General features: G+C 45.5%; 1 protein-coding gene across 1 annotated transcript in view; it reads right to left on the bottom strand.

The window, feature by feature from the left end:
- The window catches only part of slc24a1 (solute carrier family 24 member 1), a 64303-nt gene extending 49098 nt beyond the window's left edge, over positions 1-15205 (bottom strand). Inside the window, exons 1-3 of the mRNA XM_078241894.1 lie at positions 14000-15205; positions 11191-11215; positions 537-561 (exon numbers count right to left, since the gene is read on the bottom strand). Of these exons, the coding sequence (XP_078098020.1) occupies positions 537-561; positions 11191-11215; positions 14000-15205 (1256 nt within the window). The remainder of the gene's footprint in view (positions 1-536; positions 562-11190; positions 11216-13999) is intronic.
- Positions 15206-16695: the final 1490 nt, after the last annotated feature.

The raw sequence follows: 16695 nt of genomic DNA, 5'->3' as shown, positions 1-16695 counted from the left end.
ACATTCTGTACTCTCTCCTTTCCTTCTCCCCTGTGTTCTCTATGAACGGTATGCTTTGTCTGCATAGCACGCAAGAAACAATACTTTTCACTGTATCCCAATACATGTGACAATAAAAAAATCAAATTGTCAAATCAAAAATTAAAAATGGTTCTGCAGATTTTACCCAACTCTCCCTGGGGACCCAGCACTCCCACTCCAACCCCCTTCACCCGACACCCCCTCCACTCCGACTCTGACAGCCCCAGCTTCACTCCAATTTCAGTCTGGTCTGCCCTGCCACCTCCTGGTCTCCCCCTCCCAGTAAACCACTTCCTTGCTCCCTTTTAATTGTCCCTTTAAACATCCGCTTTATGGCAGATACTGCTGTAAAAAGAGGGAGTGTCCTACCTCTCTGTGCCCCAATCACTCCAGGCTGATATTGCAGGGGGGGGGGGGGGGATGGGGGCTGCACCGCTTGTGGGGGTGGGGGGGGGATGGGGGGATGGGGGGCTGCATGGCTTGTGCGGCAGGGGGGTGGGGGGGGGGATGCTGACTGAGGAGGTTTGGGTGGGACAGGGGCTGTGCCATTTCAGCAAGGGTTTATTCAGAACGGTAATTCCCAGAGATTCCACTCTGAGGGAGTTACCAGCCAATGTGTCTCAGTATCAAATCTTGCCTGATGACACGCCCGTGAAGTACTTTCAGATGTTTTAATATATCAAAGTGCTATATAAATGCAAGTTGTTGTTGTAAGTTGGGAATCTTGCAGTTTTACAGTGAACATATTGACATTTACAACACACACACTGTACAAACAGTCCATCAAAATGTACAAGGATTTCTAATGCAATCTCATGTTTCATTCTCTCTATTTCCCTTTGATCTCCAAGTGACTCGTCCACATAATGAAACAGCTGAGACCAGAACATTCCGGAGAATGTGGTACCATATCCCATCAGTCTTTGGTTAAGATCATTGAGTTTCTAACCCTCTGCCGCCTGATTACATTGTAAAGAATCTCTGCTAGATTCCTCGCGGGATAGATTGACTGGAACTGACAAGTGATCTCTGGAAGGATTAGCAATCTGGTTCTTGGTTGGATTGCGGTTTTATAACTCACTCAGGGATCCTCACAATTTCCTATCTAAACCCTTGGTTAAAGTAAAATTTCTCACCCAAACCACTCTAGTTCTATATAAAAACCATCTGAGTCTTTGGTGGTTTTGACTTTTACCTTTAGTCTGGTGTTATCTTCTTCTCTGGATTCTGAGTCAATGTTCTTTTTCATGTAAGTAAAGAGAAATGGGAAATTATTGATAATTCAACTGTTTCACGGTTTTGGATTGAAGAACACATTGAACGAGGAATAACTGCTGCTCCTTGTGACAGATTAGATCATCTTTCCTCTCCCACACCATCGACAAGGGAAAGTCAGAGATCTTCTCAACATCTATCCCTTCGTTCAAATCTGGACTCTCTCCTGATAAGCAGCTACCTTCAAATCTAACACTACGCCACAGGACTTCATCGGGGGTGGGGGAGCTGTACTTTCGTTTATAGATTATTTTTACAATAAGGGTGGTGGTCTTTGCCAAACTGCGAGCGTAGCTCTAAAGCAATACTTGCACACATCAACCTGCCTGTACATGGGGTGGCTGAGGAAAAGGTTGGGGTGAAGGACTGGGGGGAATGTGTCTCAGCCTTACAGCTAAACAGATATCACCAGATTGAGGCACTGACCTTACTGAAGCTCCCAGTTGTGGGTGCAGTGGGAGCAGTGTTCTGAAGACAGATCCAACCCAAAGCCTCACAACATCGACCACAAGTAGGGGCAAGGGGACACGTCCCAAACCCAGTGCTGTTGGCACCACTCTGATCCACATTGGCCATCTGGCCAATCGAGCCAACCACCATGGAGTCCCAGATGCTATGGCAACATGCATGTTTACACACTCGTATTAACAAAGTGATGGGAGGGGCTCCAGTTTCTTTCCATTACGCGGTCATATCTCCCACTTTTAGCAAGTGTTGGAAGGGTTTACAAGTTGAGACTCAACCTGTTTGGCCACATTAGAACCCACCTTGCTGGGCCATCGAGCCTGAGGATGGGATCGAAACCCAGAGCTTCAAGCTCAGAGGCAGAGGCACTATTCAGTTCCAGAGTTTAATATTCAGACCATTATTTGAGAGGATTACAAACCTCTCCATCCAACAAGAAGCTTCCAATCTGTCACATTTAAACTCTGTTGTTGCTCAGGTAAGTGGTTCCATGTTGTATGTTGTACTGTGGGATGGATTGTATTCTTTGGGCAGTGATGGGACATAGTGATTCCCCATGCAAGCCCTGTTGTAATAACCCCTAGCCATGAGAAATCACTGGTATGTTCTATGATGGGGTGTATTCTTTGGAGATGTATTTTGTGATGGGGGTGTATTCTGGGATGGGGGTGTACTCTGTGATGGGGGTGTACTCTGTGATGGGGGTGTACTCTGTGATGGGGGTGTATCCTGTGATGGGGGGGGTATTCTGGGATGGGGGTGTATTCTGGGATGGGGGTGTATTCTGGGATGGGGGGGGTATTCTGGGATGGGGGTGTATTCTGGGATGGGGGTGTATTCTGGGATGGGGGTGTATTCAGGGATGGGGGTGTATTCTGTGATGGGGGTGTATTCTGTGATGGGGGTGTATTCTGGGATAGGGGTGTATTCTGTGATGGGGGTATTCTGGGATGGGGGGGTATTCTGGGATGGGGGTATATCCTGGGATGGGGGTGTATTCTGGGATAGGGGTGTATTCTGGGATGGGGGTGTATTCTGTGATGGGGGGGTACTCTGTGATGGGGAATATCACAATGGGTAAACCAATCAATTTGGTGCAAAAAGAGACAGATTCTGCCATTGACATCTGTTCGTATTTAGATTGAAAAGCCGCTGAGAAGCAGAATGAGGAGGTAGCCGGGGAGAGGGTGGTGGGTCTTTGCCTCTCGCTGTTTTTAAACAGAGCAGGAACAAGATAGAAATTGTCTTCCCTCGCTCCCTATTCCTATTGTGATTATTGAAGGTTAGACTGCAACCTTCACCGAGAGCCAGATTACATTTCCAATCCTCCCGACTACCCCCAACATCTGATCAATTAATTCAGGCTGCACCCAATTCAGAATGTTCCTCAAACACCTTCTCCTCTCCCTCCCATCCCAGGTGATTCTTGTTGCTAATTCATACTTAACCAGCTAAGGTTGGAGGCAGGGTACGGCATAGGTGGAAGGTGTTATAAAGTTTTATTCGCAAAATGAGTGGGTGATCCTTTGTATCGAAAGTTCACAATTGGTCCTGATGGCGGTAACTTTTAACATTTCTTATATCATTGACCCGCCCACAACCCTCAATGAGTTAAGAAGCTCTGCAGCGATTGGTTTAAAATAGGTCAGTGTGAAAAGGATTAGGGTCAGATTAAATGATGAGAAAGTCCTTGTCAGACAAGCTCATGTTGAAGGGATAGAGTCAGCACACTGCACGCAACACGGATCATTTCCCCATTTGAAATTCACCCTGATCTGCGCCAAAAAGAAGGAAGACATCTTAAAGAAATCTCAACAAGTACATTCTTCCCAAATACAAGTCAGTAAGGTTGCTGGGGGTTTTTGCTGATTTAAACATTAGAAAGTTATCCAACCCCAATAGATTCCACTGGTGTATATAGCTGGCTGCTTCGCTGAAGTGTAACTGCTGCTCCGGAAGTCATGTCCACTACACTAAGACCACGATTCCATTGATAGACTCCATCCAGAGCACTGGGTCCATCCAGTGGATTGTGGCCATTGTGCATTGGGTCCAGAAAGTTAGAAAAATTTCACACAAAGGATTAAAACCTGGAGCGATTCCTTATTGAAGCAAAGACTAGAACAAGATTGGAAAGGGAATTGGGTGAGAATTGTAAAATAAGATAGGGAGATCGGAAAGTCTACTTGGACTGGAGATCTGGGCAAGGAGCAATGTTGCCCTGATAGAGTGAGTAACTGTTGCTGTTTGCTGTAATCTCTATGATTGCCTTCTCTCTCTAGTCTACTGATACCAGGACAGTAATCCTGCCAAACTCACTGCAACACTAGGGTAAGACAACCACAGGCAACTCAGATAATCAAAATAGAAAATGCTGGAAAATCTCAGCAGGTCTGAAAGCATCTGTGGAGAGAGAATAGAGCCAACGATTGGAGTCTGGATGACCCTTTGTCAGAGCAAAGACAGTTGAAAGCAGGATGAGATTTATACTGTGTTTTGGTGAGGAGGGGGTGGGGGTGGTGTGGTGGCTGGATTGCGGTGGAGACAAGGGAGAGATTCACAACTATGCAATGAATGAAAAGATGTGGCGATGCCGGCGTTGGACTGGGGTGGGCACAGTAAGACGTCTCACAACCCCAGGTTAAAGTCCAATAGGTTTATTTGGAATCACGAGCTTTCGGAGCGTTGTTCCTTCATCAGGTGAGATAACTGCTCACCTCTCTCCTCTCACCTGATGAAGGAGCAGCGCTCCGAAAGCTCGTGATTCCAAATAAACCTGTTGGACTTTAACCTGGGGTCATGGATCAAAAGACAAAGTGGATGTAAATTATGTAAATGGTGGTGACCATGGCTAAGAAGGGTGCTGATAGTGGCACATTTGGAGATCAGAATGTGTTAATAGCAGAATAAAGGTAAGCAGTGTTTCAAAGGGCAAGATGGAGGGATATGGTCCAAGTGCAGGTCAGTGGGACTAGGCATAAAATGGTTCGGCACAGATAAGAGGGGCCAAAAGGCCTGTTTCTGAGCTGTAATTTTCTATGGTTCTATGGTTCTATGGAACAGGTAACAGACGGCCCCAGTGGGGTGGGAGGAGGGGAGATGATGATGGGGGAAAGAAGATGAAAAGCAGGATTTAAAAAAGGGGAATTAAAAACTGAATCAATGCAAGAAAATGAAATGAATAATAAATTAAAATCAAATTTTTTTTTAAAAAACCACGACGTGACTTTACAAAGGAATTGATTGCATCGTTGATTCTTCTCTGAGTTGGTTGCGATGTTATTTGTTTAAAACAAACACTGAGATTCGCTGTCGCAACGAGGAACTGCGAATGGAAATGGATGAAGAGGGAGCGTCACTTTCAGTGATATGGTTGGGGTGGGCTCTCCGCTGGGCATTGAATCTTTGCTAACTTTGCTTGGCGCTGCCTTGGCCAACAATGTGGCAATGGCAGTTGGTGCGGTTGGTACTCTACCAGCCAGCTCCAGTCCCAGCATTCATTTTCACTTGTTTACAACAAGCTGCATACTTTAGTCAGCAAAAAGAAGCATAAACCATCCATTGTAATTGGATGTCTCTATGGCATTGTGTTGGAACTTGGATTGGAGATGATGACTGATTAGTAAGACAATGAGCTACAACTGGAACAGAATCATAATCACTGAATAACTTCCCAGCTGGTACATGTACAGGGGAAAATGCTGGAGGAGGCTGGTGGACACACAGAGGCTGGCCTTTATACTTTGTATAAACTGCAGATACAAATCTATGTTCAACCTGCCATTCAGCCATTCAAGCCCAAAACGCACACTGGAGAATCTACATTTCACACACAAGTGAATAAACTTATGCAACTCTGTTACAAAGTGACATTGGCAATGTGTTAACTACTGATTTGAACACAAGAAGCAGGAGTAGGCCACTCGGCCCCTCAAACCTGCTCCGTATCTCAGTCCTGAATGGTTGACACTTTATCTTGACACTATGACCCTTAGTCATAGACTCCCAGGGGAAGCAACCTCTCAGTATCCATCTTGTCAAGTTTTATCCGAATCTTTAATGACACCATTTCCCATTTTCCTAAACTCCAGAGAGTCCAGTCCCATTCCACTCAGTCTCTCATTCCAGGAATCGACCTGGTGAACCTTCATTGTACCAAAGCTTATACCCAGTGTGTATCTCGCACACAATCATCGATCCTTTTGTTTCAAACAGAAAGTATCATAGAATCCCTACAGTGCAAAAGAAGGCCATTTGGTCCATCGGGTCTGCACCGACTTTCCAAAAGAGCATTTTACCCAGGCCACCCCACCCTATTGCCATATCCCCGCTCATTAATCATGACTAATCCACCTAACCTACGCATCTTTGACTAAGGGGCAATTTGGCATGACCAATCCAGCTAACCCGCACATCTTCAGACTGGGTGGAAACCGGAGCATCTGGAGTAAACCCACACAGACATGGGGAGAACGTGCAGACTCCGCACAGACAATCACCCAAGGTCAGAATCAAACCCAGGTTCCTGGTGCTGTGAGGCAGCAGTGCTAACTACTGTGCCACCTTGCCACCCTGTATCAGTGGTACAAAAGGAATGTGCAGGTGTCAGTTTCACATAGTCGATAATGTATGTTCTTGTGGGGTGTACAATACAAATAGACAAGGAAGATGTTGATTCTGTAACTTAAATGTAGGCAGAGTGTCACCTCGGCACTAGTTTAAAGGAGATCATTCGGGCAGACTTTTAATCATTCAGAACATTAAATAAAACTATAGTCAACTTTAAATTATATTTCCTCAAATGATTTGGTTTAAGGAAAGACTGTTAACATTTTGGGAAAAGCCAGTCTGCGGCTGCTGAATGAAATTGAACAGAAGGAGGGATTGCTTTGTCACTGTGTAGAATGACATTGTCAATATTTTCACTAAGATTCTCTTTTCCTGCTTATCTAGTGAAGTGATCCCAGGGGAAATTTTCATGAGGTATTTATGATGTTTCTACACAGACAACATAAGCAACATGAACCTAAAGATCAAAAGAAAAATCATCATTGAACAGAATAGCAAGTCAAACAATATTAAAATGAATGATACTTCTTCACAGTGAGCTTGGATGGTTCCTTTAAAGAAAGCTTAACAGCTATTGGAAGTGCACCACATATATCCCTAATCTACATGATGCTCCATGTAAGACATTGGCATCAGCAGATCCTGCATCAGTCTGTGTTAGCAATACAAGCAGAAGATCTGAAATCCCAATGCTGCAATTTTCCAGTAACTTTCTCAAGACTGCATCTTGGACTTTAGATACCAAACCTAATGGTAAGATACTTGGTAGTGTGGATGAACAGAGAGATCTCGGTGTCCATGTGCATAGATCCCTGAAAGTTGGCACCCAGGTTGATAGGGTTGTTAAGAAGGCGTACGGAGTGTTAGCTTTTATTGGTAGAGGGATTGAGTTTCGGAGCCAGGAGGTCATGTTGCAGCTGTACAAAACTCTGGTGCAGCCGCACTTGGAGTATTGTGTACAGTTCTGGTCACCGCATTATAGGAAGGATGTGGAAGCATTGGAAAGGGTGCAGAGGAGATTTACTAGGATGTTGCCTGGTATGGTGGGAAGGTCTTATGAGGAAAGGCTGAGGGGCTTGAGGTTGTTTTCATTAGAGAGAAGAAGGTTAAGAGGTGACTTAATAGAGGCATACAAGATGATCAGAGGATTAGATAGGGTGGATAGTGAGAGCCTTTTGCCACGGATGGTGATAGCTAGCAGGAGGGGACATAGCTTTAAATTGAGGGGTGATAGATGTAGGACAGATGTCAGAGGTAGGTTCTTCACTCAGAGATTAGTAAGGGTGTGGAATGCCCTGCCTGCAGCAGTAGTGGACTCGCCAACATTAAGGGCATTTAAATGGTCATTGGATAAACATATGGATGATATTGGAATAGTGTGGGTTAGAGGGGCTTTAGATTGGTTTCACAGGTCGGTGCAACATCGAGGGCCGAAGGGCCTGTACTGCGCTGTAATGTTCTATGTTCTAAACCACTAAAATAGTAGCACACACATCCATAAAAGATATTGCTTGGTGTCTGCAGAAGCATGATCTCTATTGCAGATACATTTTTGTTGATACATGGTGAATGGCAAACTGTAATGAGAGAGATGTTGCTTCAATACATCCCACATTTGGATGATGCCGGTATGTTTCTGATTGTTGAACCCCAAGTAGGTCAACATTGAAAACATGGCCACAAAGATCTGCTCAGTCAGACAGCTGAGCAGGACACACTCTGTGTTGAAGCTCCGTCACGTTGGCCCTGATCAAACACTAGCACCATTGTCTCTTCCATGCCAGCACTCTGCTTCACTCAGCTCCCTTATCAATGGCAGCTTTTGCTTAAAGTGCTCAACTGTATCAGTACCTCCTTCAAGATGCATTGGCGTTGATTGGTTCTGGGCTCTGGTGGACTGTTTGGGAGAGACTGCTTCTCTGAGAGGTTCCCCTTGCCCTGTGAAAAGAGCAGATGGGGATGAGTATGTAAACACTTTTCCCAATACTCAGTCGTGCTGAGTAGGTGATAGGATATCAAAACATACAATGTTCACTAGCTGTGTAGTTTATTACTAGCCTGTTTATTACAAGTCCGATTATCACTAGTCTGTTTACCAAATGCCCACAACATGTCCCGTATCGGTGATCAATGCATTCAGGTCTGAGAGACTCCCAATTATTGCTCATTTTATTTCCACAATATATCGAATACTGAACTAATAAATATATATTTTCTTAAAATATAACACTAATTGGGTTGAAATGTGGTATTTAATTTACTGGAAAGAATATTTCATATACACCCCAAATTTGCAGATAGACTTGGAGCTTGGGTTTCATTGGAGAGATGCACTCAATGAGACCTGACTCAATATTTGAAATGGTTACAGACACTAATAACATGCAGTGCAATTGGTGATGCGTTTGGGGAGAAAGAGCGGCCACCATTTAAATTGGCCAAAAGTTTTATTTTTCTCAGAGGTGATCAAACTGAGAAAGAGGATTCTGGAGATTCTGAAGAGTGAGAACTGACTTATAGCTCAGAAGGAAGCTTTAATTGTGTTTTTGGAAAGTGCTCACGGCAGAAGGAGAATAGCGTTTTTGTAGTAACTAAGGGCCTGGGGCCCAGTGGGTCAATTTGGACCTTGATTGCTTTTACAAGTTAGGAGAAGGTTTTTTTGACAACGACTTTCCATATTTTGCCTGTTCTGTCGGGTGTGTGGATTAAGGGGATGAGTTCAGTCAGAACTGGAATGAACAGCTGATGATCTGTCCGTGTCCCTGTCACCTTCACCTTACTATCTATGTGTTAATCTTTCTCTGGCCGGTACAGCTTCTTCTTCACAAATACATGTTTCCTCATCTGCATGTAACCTCTGTTCACACTATAGAATAACTTGTTAATATCTATATATTATGTATATGTGTGTTCCTCACCCTTTGTAATAGCTTCTTCCAGGCCTCTTGCTTAGGTCCCTGAAGTTGTTGAGGTGGTGTCAGTCTATCAATGTATTGTCCACATGATTGTCATTTGGGGGATCTACCTTTCCAGAATTCTGTTGGCCAGTGCTTCTCGGGCCTGTTCCAAGAACTAGGATTTCTATTAAGTCACTGATAAATTCCAGTGCCCCACTGTCTAACTTTCCAACTCTTTCAAACTGAATAAACAGCGCATTGAAAAGATCTTTACTGCATCCGATTGGCTGCCAACAATGTGCAATCATAAAGGCAGATAACAACAGCTACAGACCAGATTCAATTCAGATGTTGCTGAAAGGTGGATTGAATTGGGTTTGAACTCAGTACTACCTATTCAATCTCACTGATCCAACTCAGCAACAGCTAATGGAGGGAGTTGAGTTTTTAATACTGTCAGCACTAATCTGTTCACTAATGGTCAGTCTGGCTTCCTCCAGACAACTTGCTTCCAAATCTCATCACAACCTTGATCCAGACATGGTCACAAGAGCAGAATACCACTTGACTCCTGATAGGAACATCGGAACATAGGAATTAGGAGCAGGAGTGGGCAATTCAGCTCTCTGAGCCAGCTCCACCATTTAACCTGGTCATGGCTGATCTTATCCTGGTCTCAACTCCACTTTCCTGCCTGCTCCCAACAGCTCTTTATCCTGCTTTTCTAGACTGTCCCACAAGGGGAACATCTGTTCAACGTCCCACCTTATCAATCCCCTTAAGCACTCTATATACCTCGATCAGATCCCTCCTCATTCTTCTGAACTCCAGCGAGTACAAGCCCAGGCTATTCAACCGCTCCTCAGACGACAGCGCTTTCATCCTCGGAATCAATCTGGTGAACTTCCTCTGAGCTGCCTCCAATGCCATCACATCCTTCCTCAAGGAAGGAGACCAAAACCGACACAATACTCCAGGTGTGGTCTCACCAACACCCTAAACAATTGTAACAACACTCCTTTATTTTTAAAATCCGGTCGTTTTGCAATACATACCAAGATTCCATTTGATTTTCATATTATCTGCTGCACCTGCATATCGACTTTCTGTGATTCATGCACAAGGACACCCAGATCCTTCTGCACTGACACACTTTGAATCTGCTTCCCATTTAAATAGTAATTTGCCCTTTTATTTTTCCGGCCAAAATGGATAACCTCGCACTTATCCACATTAAACTCCACCTGCCAGATTCTGGCCCATTCTCCTAGCTTATCAATATCCATCTGTAAACTCTTTATCTCCTATCACTGCTTACCACCTATTTCACTATCTTCCATGAATTTCACTATGTTACACTCAGCCCCTGCTTGCAGATCATTTGTATAGATTATAAACCATTGAGGTCTGAGGACTGACTCCTGCGGGACCCTGCTAGTTACAGTTTGTCATCAGAAAAGGACCCATTTATCCTGACCCTCTGCTTTTTGTCAGTCAGCCAATCCTCAATCCAAGCCACTACTCTACCCCCAACTCCCTGAGATCTAACCTTCTGGATCAGTATTTATGCGACACCTTGTCAAATGCCTTCTGTAAGTTTAAATATACTACATCAATAGGTTCCCCATTATCCACTTTGCTGGTTATGTCCTTAAAGAACTCCAGCAAGTTTGTCAAGCGTGACTTACCCTTCATGGTGAATTGACAATGGTGGATTGAGCTTTGTCATTCCAAGTGTTCAGTTATCTCCTTATTGGTTGACTCCAGCAACTTCTCCACCAGAAGTCAAACTAACTGGTCTACCTTCCCACTTTTTGTCTCTCTCCCTTTTTGAGTAGGGGCGTCACATCAGTGTATTTCCAATCCACCAGGACCTTTCCAGAATCCAGGGAATTTTGGAATATCATAACTAATGCATCAATTATCTCTGCTGCCACCTTCTTTAATACCCTGTGGTGCAGGCCATCAGTTCCTGGGGACTGATCTGCCTTTCATCCCATCAGTTTATTTAATACCATCTCCCTAGTTATAGTAATTTCACCAAGTTAGATGCTCGATGTAGTTACAGCAGTAACTCCCTCAACTACAGTGGCAGGAGCAATGGTACAGAAACACCACCACCCTGAAGCAAACACATGACACTTACTGGATAACCCAGCATCATGCATTCTACACAACAGGGCTATTGTGAAAAGGGACTCTCACCTGTTATAGATTCTCAATAAAACCCTTTGGTATCAATGATGCCATTAACTGCCTGAAGGTCAGTTGCTAAGTTTCTCTCTCACACAAACTCTCTCTCTCTCACACACACACACACACACACTCAAACATCCTTCTGCACAAACACTCACAAACATCCTCACACACACTCTCTCAAAAACTATTATATACACACACAACTTCACACACACTCTCAAACACACACTGACCCACACACACACCCTCACACACACTGACATACACACATGCCCTCACACACATTGACACACACACACACCCTCACACACTCATAAACACCCTCATGCACACCCTCACATACACTGACACACATACTCTCACACACCCTCACATACACTGACACACATACTCTCACACACCCTCACACACCCTCACACACACTCTCAAAAACCCTTGTATACACACACATAATCTCACACACTCTCAAACACACACTGACACACAGACCCTCACACACTCTGAAACATTCTCACACACACCCTCACAGACACTGACACACATAAACTGACACACACTCTCAAAAACCCTTATATACATACACATAACCTCACACACATTCTTAAACACACACTGACACACACATAGAACATAGAACATAGAACATTACAGCGCAGAACAGGCCCTTCGGCCCACGATGTTGCACCGACCAGTTAAAAAAAAAACTGTGACCCTCCAACCTAAACCAATTTCTTTTCGTCCATGAACCTATCTACGGATCTCTTAAACGCCCCCAAACTAGGCGCATTTACTACTGATGCTGGCAGGGCATTCCAATCCCTCACCACCCTCTGGGTAAAGAACCTACCCCTGACATCGGTTCTATAACTACCCCCCCTCAATTTAAAGCCATGCCCCCTCGTGCTGGATTTCTCCATCAGAGGAAAAAGGCTATCACTATCCACCCTATCTAAACCTCTAATCATCTTATATGTTTCAATAAGATCCCCTCTTAGCCGCCGCCTTTCCAGCGAAAACAATCCCAAATCCCTCAGCCTCTCCTCATAGGATCTCCCCTCCATACCAGGCAACATCCTGGTAAACCTCCTCTGCACCCTCTCCAAAGCCTCCACATCCTTCCTGTAATGTGGGGACCAGAACTGCACACAGTACTCCAAGTGCGGCCGCACCAGAGTTGTGTACAGTTGCAACATAACGCTACGACTCCTAAATTCAATCCCCCTACCAATAAACGCCAAGACACCATATGCCTTCTTAACAACCTTATCTACTTGATTCCCAACTTTCAGGGATCTATGCACACATACACCTAGATCCCTCTGCTCCTCCACACTATTCAAAGTCCTCCCGTTAGCCCTATACTCAACACATCTGTTATTCCTACCAAAGTGAATTACCTCACACTTCTCCGCATTAAACTCCATCCGCCACCTCTCGGCCCAACTTTGCAACCTGTCTAAGTCTTCCTGCAAACTACGACACCCTTCCTCACTGTCTACCACACCACCGACTTTGGTGTCATCAGCAAATTTGCTAATCCACCCAACTATACCCTCATCCAGATCATTAATAAATATTACAAACAGCAGTGGCCCCAAAACAGATCCCTGAGGTACACCACTTGTAACCGCACTCCATGATGAATATTTACTATCAACCACCACCCTCTGTTTCCTATCCGCTAGCCAATTCCTGATCCAATTTCCTAGATCACCCCCAATCCCATACATCTGCATTTTCTGCAGAAGCCTACCATGGTGAACCTTATCAAACGCCTTACTAAAATCCATATATACCACGTCCACTGCCTTGCCCCCATCCACCTCCTTGGTCACTTTCTCAAAAAACTCAATAAGGTTAGTAAGGCACGACCTACCTGCCACAAAACCATGCTGACTATCACCTATCAATTCATTACTCTCCAAATAACTATAAATCCTATCCCTTATAATTTTTTCCAACATCTTGCCGACAACAGAAGTGAGACTCACCGGTCTATAATTCCCGGGGAAGTCTCTGTTCCCCTTCTTAAACAATGGGACAACATTCGCTAACCTCCAATCTTCTGGTACTATACCAGAGGCCAACGACGACCTGAAGATCAGAGCCAGAGGCTCTGCAATCACTTCTCTTGCCTCCCAGAGAATCCTTGGATAAATCCCATCCGGACCAGGGGATTTATCTATTTTCAGACCCTCCAGAATATCCTGCACATCCTCCTTATCAACTGTAATACTGTCTATTCTACACAGACACACGCGCTCTCAAACATCCTCACACACACTGACACACACACTGGCAGAATCACACTGACACACACACACAGGAGTGATCAGTTCTGTTGCATGATCATTGTGAGGCCGCCTTTTATTGTGGAGTGGATTTGATCAGGTTGGTTTTGGTATCAGTTGACGCGGGGAAATCTCACAAAGGCGGATTGTATCTTTGTTGAACTGAAATTGTTCTGAGTGTTTCGAATTCAACAAGTGAAGCCTTGACTTTAATCTCGGTGAAGATCTGAAGCTAAAACAAGCCAGAGACAGAATGAAAGAGTCAAAGAAAAACTCACTGACCTTCACTGGGTTCATGATAGTTATGGCTTTAATCACATTGTGGTTGTTGACGATGTTCCCTTTAAACCAGCGCTCGATTTCCGCATTGAATTTCATAAAAGACACGTAGCTTATGTAGCCACAAAGCAACAACAAACTTTCCCACCACTCGATCATATTGTCTAGAAAGAATATTATCAACATAACCAGGTCCATGATATAGAAAGAGACATCCCGGAATAGAGGCCACCAGGTCAGGTGGAGGATTTCTCTGGAGGAGATGGCACACATTCCGATCACAAACAGGATGTTGAACACAGCCGAGCCCACAATAGTGCCGATGCCCACATTACTGTGGGAGATGAAGACCCCAATCAGAGAGGTGAAGAGTTCTGGAGCTGATCCTCCCGCTGCCATGAAAGTGGCTCCTGCCACATCATCAGAAATGTCCAATTTCTCAATAATCTCCCCTAAAGATGGAACAAAGAACTCATCGCAGACCAACGCCAGCGCAATGAACATATAGATCATGCCCAAAGCATGGAGCAGGACCCAGCCCCTCCTGCGCTCTTCCACCGAGAATAAATCCGCAGGGTATTCGCCCTTAGTGTGGCCAAGCGGGGGCTCCAGGCTCTCCACCTCGGTGCTGCTCCCCGGCACCGGGGGGACTGTGGTGGGAGCTGGAATGATCTCATTCCCCACTCGAATGCAGCCCTTTAACCGAGGCGTTCCTGTTCCTGTCTCTCCAGCGCTGCTTCTGTTGAAGCTGTTGATTAGCCCAGGGGAGGCTGTGAGGATCCTTGCTGTGGGGGTCCTAGGGACCCCAATTGTGGGGGTCCTGGCTGTGGGGATCCCAATTGTGGGGGTCCTGACTGTGGGGACCCCAATTGTGGGGGTCCTGGGGACCCCAGTTCTGAGGGTCCTGGCTGTAGGAGTTCTGGTTGCGGGGATCCTAGATACCCCAGCTGTGGGGGTCTTGGTTCTGGAGAGCCCTCTTGGGGGGCTGCTGCTCTGGGTTACAATGTTGGTGTTGGCTTCCAGTAGTTTCCTGGCCCGGATGGAGAGATATTCCTGCCTCTGGCTCTCTCCATTCTCACTCGGCGCTCTCCGCGGTGCTGAAAGCTGGAAGTTTGCAGTGAGAATCTGATAAATGGAGCAAATCACCAAGCCCGAGATCAGGATTAACACTCGGTTCCAGGTTAACCTTCGCTTCCGCCTGAGGTACATGTCTGCCTGGGAGGGGCTTTTGCTTTGCTCCTTTAGGGGGCAGTTTCGCTGATTATCTTCAGATGGATTGAACCGTGTTTCTGTTCTCGGGCAGTGAGGCTGTTCTGGATAATTGTCACTGGTTCAGACACATTTCCCCAGTTAAACTGCAATCTCTCCAACCCTGTGGAATTAAAACAAACGGGAATTCATAAAACCAGAAACAAAAACGCTGGAATTATTGGGAAATGGACAAGTGGCTCTGAGCACAAAGTGATTTCGGTTTAGTCACCAGTGAGAGTCACCACCCTAATCTCTGCTTAACAACTCAACTAACTGTCAGCGGCTTCAGCCTCTCATTTTAAGGAGATTAAAGTCACTAACTAAACGCGGCAGTTTTAAGTGAAAAGCTTTAATCAGGTCCCCAGAGATCTTTCCCTCACCCCCAATGCACCCCAATTGCTGCCTCCAACTGATGCAGGAACCTGGTCCTCCTGTGGCCCACATAAAGCATATTGCTGATTGCTGGTGTCCTGAGTTTGCCGAAAGAAGCACTACCCTGAATTGGTCTCTATGGAAACAGAAATAATTTACCTCGAACAAAAATAATGGGGCAAATCCCAATCTCTACCACCTGCCCTTATTAAAATATTCCAATTATCGCGTGAAAGTTATTGACTCAGATTTTAAAACCCCCGAGTTATTACGAAGTTTAATAAATGTCCAGGTGGCCAAAGCTGGGGTTGAGCCTCTGGGGGTTCTGGATCTCCCTGGTCGCTGTTACCTGTTGCTGTGCCTGGAGTCAGATTGAAGGGATCTCCCTGGTCCGGGGCTCCTGTGGGAACGGCTGCCAGCAGCGGTAAGGAAATGTCGGTGAATCTTGTCTCCCTCCCAGGAACTGCTGCGGGTCGAGTGTGAAGGACATTGCCAACAAGGAGATTAAAGCCACAAAAACCCCTAAGGAGATTAAAGCAGATTTCACACCAAGCGAACTCTAATCTTAGCTCTCCACTGAAAGAGAATGGAAATGTTCACATTCTCCACAGAAAGCAAATATTCTGCTTCCATTAGAGATTTTCCAATCCAATTTAGCAGCAACTCAGCTGGAGAGATGTGGGAGAAAAGCAGATTCACAGAAAATCCCCCAGGACAAAGAGTCAGCACACAACTGGGGCTGGGGGGGAGGGGAGGGGAGTTTGTGTATGGGAGAGGGGTGTGTGGGGGGTGTTTGTGTAGGGGTGTGGGTGTGTGGGGTGTGTGGCGAGGGGGCGTGAGTGGATGTGCAGCAGAAGGGGTTGTGTATGGGGAAGGGTTGTATGTGGGGTGTGTGTGGGAGGAAGGTGTGGGTATGTGTGTGGGGGGGAGTGTGTGTGTGGGGTGTGGGGGGAGGGGGTGTGAATGGGTGTGTGTTGGGGGAGTGTGTGTGTGTGTAGGGGAGGGGTTTGTGTGTGGTGGAGAGGGTGTGAGTGGGGGAAGGGTTGTATGCGGATATGTGTGTGAGAGGAGGGTGT

This window comes from Mustelus asterias, chromosome 24 (assembly GCF_964213995.1).
Source record: "Mustelus asterias chromosome 24, sMusAst1.hap1.1, whole genome shotgun sequence".
Lineage (NCBI taxonomy): Eukaryota > Metazoa > Chordata > Chondrichthyes > Carcharhiniformes > Triakidae > Mustelus > Mustelus asterias.
This window is presented reverse-complemented; position numbering and strand designations above follow the sequence as displayed.